The sequence below is a fragment of the Danio aesculapii genome, chromosome 10 (assembly GCF_903798145.1).
Source record: "Danio aesculapii chromosome 10, fDanAes4.1, whole genome shotgun sequence".
NCBI classification, from domain to species: domain Eukaryota; kingdom Metazoa; phylum Chordata; class Actinopteri; order Cypriniformes; family Danionidae; genus Danio; species Danio aesculapii.
This window is the reverse complement of record NC_079444.1, coordinates 33920621-33928273: the sequence shown is the minus strand read 5'-3', so window position 1 is coordinate 33928273 and position 7653 is coordinate 33920621. Positions and strand designations below refer to the sequence as shown.

At 35.3% G+C, this 7653-nt stretch overlaps 1 protein-coding gene across 1 annotated transcript in view; it reads right to left on the bottom strand.

Annotated features, from left to right (window-relative positions):
* Positions 1-4581: 4581 nt before the first annotated feature.
* The window catches only part of LOC130235919 (serine/threonine-protein kinase pim-3-like), a 33034-nt gene continuing 29962 nt past the window's right edge, over positions 4582-7653 (bottom strand). Inside the window, exons 7-8 of the mRNA XM_056466455.1 lie at positions 4692-4730; positions 4582-4594 (exon numbers count right to left, since the gene is read on the bottom strand). Of these exons, the coding sequence (XP_056322430.1) occupies positions 4582-4594; positions 4692-4730 (52 nt within the window). The remainder of the gene's footprint in view (positions 4595-4691; positions 4731-7653) is intronic.

The window sequence follows — 7653 nt, the reverse complement described above, 5'->3', positions numbered from 1 at the left end:
TGCAGTCCGATGCCTGACACTGTCAATCACAATGCATACACAATGCATACATTTGCATGGACAACTATAACAATAGCAGTGTTATAGGGCTGATGAGTGCATTTATATGTCACAAGCTTTTTTCCATGCACACATTTACAGGGTTTTCCTGCTAGTTTAACATGTACACACAGCTCACCCCTTGCTTGCATTCTTAAAAAAAATAATAATAAAGATGCAACATTTCTTACCTAATTAGGAAAACAGCTCATTTATGCTCATTGTTGCAACACAGGCTCATTCTGAAAATGTAGCCCTATATACATTCCTGGAGAACGCGAATTATGTAGCCAGAAGTACGTATGGCTGCATTTCGTTTTTATAACGAACACTATGGGGCAGTGTGACGACGTTCCTTTTCACGCTTACCAGCTGACTTCTTACCTCCATATGGATGGCTTTCCCACTGTTACCAGTTTGTCCAGTTAGCTTGCCATGTACATTGGCGGACTTAAAATGCAGAGAGGAGCTGACCACAATGACGGGTTTCGAGTCCGGTGAAGAACAGTTCCAGAAAGCAGGTAAGATAAAAACAGAAGTCAAGAAATAAAATAAACAAGTAAATAGCAGGCTGAGAATGTGGTAAAATCTGAAAATGTGGTAAAAACCAGGCAAGGGCTTTTCTTTTTCTGGATTGCTTTTGAAAACTGTTGGTTGGGTTTAGGAAAGTGGGTGGGCGGGTCAATCTGCGCTTTTGAAAATACTATTGGTTGGGTTAAGAGAAGGAGGAGAGTGGGTCAGTCGATCAGTCAGTCAGTCAATCAACAGTCAGTCGACAGCGGCCTCTGGTGGATTTATGTGAGAACAGCAGGTGCGAATGGCACTCGCGAGAGAAATCAGTGGCCTCTGTGTACACTTCGCTAAAAACAAAAACTGCAAAACAACGTAGCTGGCGCACTCCAGAAATGTATATAGCGGTACGTTTTCGAATGAGCCTGGGTTGTATTTATGAATATGGGTGTAATTTTACATATGAATTTGTAATTTATAATGATATCATAATTAATGTAACCATGGTTGCGAATTACACATTGACGATAGGGGGAGGTCTACTTTTTCTGTAAAGTTGTGTATTACATTCATAATACATGCTTCAGTGAGTCACATTTATGTATCTATTTAAATTATATCTAATTTATTAATAAAAAAGATTTAAGTTTTCAGTGTTTAAGACATGTTTAGTGTATTCTGACCTACAATGACATCTGATTAGTTATTTCAAATGTTACTTTAGGACAACTTATACAAACTATACATGTAATTTGACTACTTTTAAGGCTGTAATAAACATCTAAATAAACACCTTTTTTACATGAGAAGTGTCTTTTGTGCACTAACGGTGTCTATCGGTGTTGTGGATCTGCCGATTTCAGACTGATGGTTTTTACCGTGCGATTATGTATTCACAAAGGCATGAACCGTTAAAGAGGTGAACAAATGTAAATTTACATTATCTATTATATTATCTAATATCATTATTCAAGATACAGATCAGAGGAAACAATGTTTTCACTATTAAAGAGCTGACCCTCCCATATAACTTGTTTTAATGATCAAGTGTTAATTAGGGGAGTCATTCCACCCCAAACCACCCTGTAATTCGCACCTTGGATGTAACAATGTGTGAGCTGGAATTAAAGTATGTCACTTACTTATTTAATGAACAGTCAAACGTCCAAAAGCAGTCACTTTGAGAAACCTACCAGAATGATCTTACAATTTAATTTATGAAAGCAAAAAAAATCTCCCTTTTGTTTTTTTTTTTTTACATTTAAAAAGCAAAAATTTTTAAGCAAAAATTAAGAAACAAATTTACATCCACACTGACAAACAATAAAGAATTGTTCATTTTAGTTGACCACACAGTTGTGGTCTGAATTCTGCTGTTGTTTTACATTCAGATTGATTTTTAGAACTTTATAGTTGTCGTGCTTGGTGTAAACGAGCTTAGACACCAGAACAAAATCACATTCAGCAAAATAGTGTTTTATTATCATCATCATCATCATCCTCCTCATCAAGACAAATGTGGCCAATTGAATCTCATTCATCCAATTCAGTTGGACTATAAATGGATTATTAGGGTCCATGTAAATGAAACTGGTGTCAAACCCTCTTGCAAAGAGAATTGTCTCTTTGTTCTCTAAACAAAAACATTGGCATAATTCTTCTACAATAATTTTGCTGACATGGAAACCGCATGCTATTTTTGAATGTTATTTCGCATGCCTCTACACTGTTATCAAGCCACCTTTAAACCTATAAAAATAATTGGTAACAAAAACCTCAAACATTTTAAACAAAAGCACACAGATACATTTAAAAACTAACATTCCTTCCTTCTCCAAACTTTTTAGCTCATGTTTCCAATGGCCACAAAAGTATGAAATAAAAGCTATTGCACAACGCTAAGCAGGGCATCGCAAAGCCTTCTGTGACCACAAAATCATGGATATGAACCTTAATGAGAGAGAGACAGCCAAAGAGAAATAGCTATCTAAAATGTTGACCTTTTTCTCGTTTCTCCTCATTATCATCTGTTCATTCAAGGCCTCTCTGTGTGGTTTCTGAGCTGTGGTTGAGTCTTTTGTGAATGTGTGTTTTTTTGTGGCATAAAGTGAAAACAGCCTGTCATTATTTTTGGAAAGCTGAGCTTTGATATACTGGAAAGACCTGAGAGATCATTCCCAGAAATCCAATTTTACTGTCATGCATGGAAGTAGATGCCTGTAAAGCGACATTCTGTGAGTAAGCAATTATGTATGTGGGAATAGGAATTGGAACTGAAAAGAAAAGTGGTAACAATTTAAGTAAAATTTCTCAGTATTAACTAGTGGCTTATAACCTGCCTATTATTATGGCTGTTTATTTGTACACATAATTAATTTCTACATAATATGCATGATCTTAATATACATCTCCGATCCTACACGGTTAATGATTTTTGTAAATAACACAGCATTTAACTGTAATATGAACTGTATTTTACTGTAGGATATGCAGTATGTTACGGAAATTTTAAAGTTGCATTGTGAAAATGACTATATTTTACAGTAAAAATATATAATAATGTAAGTACAAAGACAGCAAGATAAATGATGCTGTAAATGTAAATACAATATTTTTACTGTAATTGATTTACATAAGTTACTGGTGAACTGCTGCCAGTAAGTTACTACAGTAGGACGGTTATGAAGTATGTTACTGTACTTTAAAGTAGCACTGTAAAAATCTACTGATAGTAAACAAGAATGGAAATGGAAACAACAAAAGACAACAAATATGGAAAGAAAAGGAAATGAAACCGAAGCAAGAACAGGAATTGGAATTAGAAAAGTAAATTGAATTATGCCGGCTTCACACCAAATGCAAAGATACCATTTCCATCGCCCGGCAGAAATTCGCCTCTAGTCGCACAAATACGTAATTATGCATTTGGTGTGAACACAACACTAGAAACAGAACAAAAAAAAAAATTGAATTTTACAAACTTAATAAACAGAAAGAATATAGCAACAGAATAGATATATATATATATATATATATATATATATATATATATATATATATATAGTATGTATATACGTGATATTTTACCTTATTTTTATATACTTATTTAGTGTATAATTTCGTTTTCCTGATAATTTCTTATTTGGTGAATTGTATCAGTGCGTGATTTTTATAGCATGTTTTATATGTCCATATGTGTCAATATTATGCAATATTATGCACAGTGTTATTTTCTGTCTGATCTAATATGAACCTATTAAAACAAAAAATAAACAAATAAATAAATCACAGGAGGGTTAACACGTTTGACTTCAACTGTATATACAGATGCTGTATATAGCTAGAGTGTTTATATGCTGGAATAATAAAATAAAAGAAAAATGTAAAAGAAAAATATTTTAATAAAATCAGAACAGACTAACAACAATCCCCGAAAAAGAATCGAAATTAAGGCTGCGAGCAGCAATGGAAGGGAACTCGCACCTAGGCTTACTGCTCACCAGTGGCCTTAAGATGACAGAGCGCAGTGGACAATAATAATTGAAGCTGATATATATAAAAATTTTTGCCACACCCACTTTTCAAACCTATATCAAACATAAATTTTGGCCACTTCTGATGTGTGTGCAAAGTTGTCAATTCGAGCATGTTTAGACCCTCAAAAATGTAATTCATTCCAAAACAAAATAATAATAATTAGGAACTGAGCCAATCCAATATGGCGCAAACTGGAACGCACCACCAGTGCTCGGCCCCCAACTAGAATCCACACTGTTAACAATTTTCTGTTGAATCTATAGTAGCTTACTGGCAGCAGTTCGCCAGTAAATCAATTATAGTAAAAATACTGTTTTTACATTTACAGCACCATTTATCTTGCTGTATTTACATCTTGGGTCTGCTGAGTTGTTTAGATGCTTCCTTAGTTATAGTACATGGAACGACAAGTCTTCATTTGTTGCTAATTACTGTAGAGTTAGTTTACAAATAATACCTGTCCTACAGTAAAATTTGCGTCATTTACAAAAATTGTTACCAGTGGAAGCTAGAAATAAGAACAACAGGAAGAAAAAGAACAAAAACCGAATGAGTGATAAAAAACTGGAACGAGAAGTGTAAAATAGAAATAAATGTCCACCTACCTGCAGAAGTTGAATTCATCATCATCATCATCCCCTCGCCTATGAGAAAACACAGCAAAATGCTAAATGAGTCAGTGACAATATGCAGAAAGTGAGCACAGATAAACTTCACCTATGACCTTTGACCTCTGGAGGCTAACTAAAAACACAAGTGCGGCTACAACAACAGCTTCAATATGCGAAGACATGACAAACGCAGCATCCAAGTTCAAAAGGCCATCAGCAAGGCGTCCATTTTTAGACAGATCGCAATAACATTCATTTTAGCGCGTGAGAAACTGTCCTTTAAAGACTCGACAAACATCATCAACATTCCAACACCATTATCTACACCTTTAAAAAGTGAGTATGTCTTAAACAGACATAAAAAAAAATGTATAGAGGGAGTATTAAACTGGTTGTGCGTGTTTCTGGGGAGGTTTGGGATTGAACGCTTGTCCCGAGAGCTGATGAGGTTGTTTCAGCTCGGAAGTCCAGCAAGTGCTGAGCTCATGCTTTCTTATTGATCGAAGGGTCCAATTACACTAGAGAGCCAGCAGACAGAGATCTCACTCAGCAATCAATGGACACTCTATTTTAGTCTCTGATTTCAGAGCTACAATATGACTGCACAAACACCAACTTTACCAGCACTAGTAGCATTTTTACTTACAAATATGTTATATTTATTAACAGCAGCTTATTTTTGAAGGAATTGTGTGGAACCAGCATTTTTTACAACGTACATTCAAAAAATGATGTTTGCTGTCACGGTCAGTGGGTGGGGAAAGGAGCAAGGACTTAAGTGCAGCAAATTAAATGGGTTTATTAATTATGAAATAAAAACAAAAAGCAACAAAAACAACCCAGAGGAGGAAAACTTTAACAAAACAAACAACCAAACAAACTTGGCAGGCTGGCAGGGATCAGGGGTGGAACAAGACTAGACACGACAGGACAAGGCGATAAATGACGACAAACTGGCACAGGACAGCAGACAAGAGGGAGCTATAAAGGAGAAATAATTAATTAACAGACAAATGAACAGGATTAAATAATAATGGGTTTACAAGGACAGGAGAGCACATGACACAAAGACACAACCCAAGCCATGAGTTCACGTGAAAACAGGACTAGAACACGCAGCGAACCCATGAGAGAACCCATTATTCTCGTGTTCACATGCAACAAAACACTACAACATGCAGCCATAGTGTAAACATGAAGCCACGTGCATACACAACAACACAAACAGAATGCAAGACACGAGCACTTGATAAATTAAAACACAACCGCGCCCATGTGACGTGCATGTTCCATCCCAGCTCCAACCAAAACCGAAACCAACTAGGCTGAGGCACTGAAAATAAAACAGCACGCTGCAGACAAACCACAAACACCAGGACGAGAGCGTGCATCCTGAGCACACCCGGACCTCGTGCGGCCACGACAAGTGGGAGTGCGCACGGCCCGAGCGCTACCAAGACGGTGCTCATACAAAGACGAAGACAGACAAGAACAGGACAAGAGTGCTCAACCCAAGAAAGCTCAAGCCGAACACAACATACAAGACAAGACAGGACTAGTGTCTGAACTCTGCCTCTGCCAAGAACTGACAAGACCGAAGTGGCAGAATCTTGACATTTTGCTACTTGTTTAAACTACTTATTTAAAATGAGCTGACACAACACAATTCTTGAGATTTATTTTGGGACAACTTAATAGTTTTATGTTCAATCCATATAAATTTGCTCCTTTAACTTAATCGATTTGTGTTGGGACTGAATGAATTGTCTGGATCCCTGCATTTTTGCAGCGTAAATTAGGGTTGCATGATATTGGAAAAATGTAACATTGCAATATATATTTTTATTCTGCAAGATATATTGCGATATGAAGATATGTTAAGATTTCAGATCACTTAATATCTCTATTTGGAAAGAATTTAATAATTGAATAATAAAAATAAACAATTGAATAAAATTAATTGTTATTAATGTTACAAATGGTACAATTTATTATGCATGAATGCTTTAAAAATAATTATACAATTACAGGCCTCAAAAACACATTCAAACGATTAATTAATTAAATAAATTAAATGATTGACTTAATGGAACCACTTGAAATCCTCATATGAGCCATAATCATAATTACAATTAATACAAATTTATTCTGGTGTACGTTCACTTGTAGGAAGGTTTCTGTGCAATTTATTATATAAACCCTGGTGACTGTAGCGGATAGTGAATTCATTCATGTTTAGGAAACCAGTTTGAGATGATTTGAGATTTCTGACTGCAGAAAAATAACGGCATGTCTAATAGGGACGCACGATATTGGAAAAAAACTGACATTGTAATATTTCCATTCACTGTGACATATGTTGCGATATAAATGCAACTTGACCAGATGATTTGAATAGCTTGTAAAGAGTTCATAATTTTAGATCAACTGAGATGATTGTGTAGGGAAGCGTATCTGCATAAAATATAAAGTTAAATACAACAGACGAAAGATGTAAATAAACAATGATTTATGATTTTCTGAGGAGTCAAACAATACTCAGAAGCAGAAATTAAATAATCACTGCATAATAATAAAAGTTATATCAATAATAATAACATTATATCGTATTAGCTAAATACAAATGTACAATTAAACTTTAAGCTACAATCATTTAATTTATTGTGCCCAAATGTTTAAGTTGCTCAAAATTCCTACAGTCAGGCCTTAAAAGCACATGCAAGTAATAAACTTCCACTCGAAGGTTGAAATTTGAAATTACTCCACTAAGTTTTCAATTGTAATGTCAATTCAATTACATTACAACTACATTGTAGATCCCTGCGATGTGACTATTGTGGATTGATCCTGAAACGATATATTGTGCAACCCTAATGTCTAACCAAAAAATAAATAAAAAATGGGGACACTATAAGGCGGGACATGGTCAGCAATAATAGCCAGGTACGCTATGGCT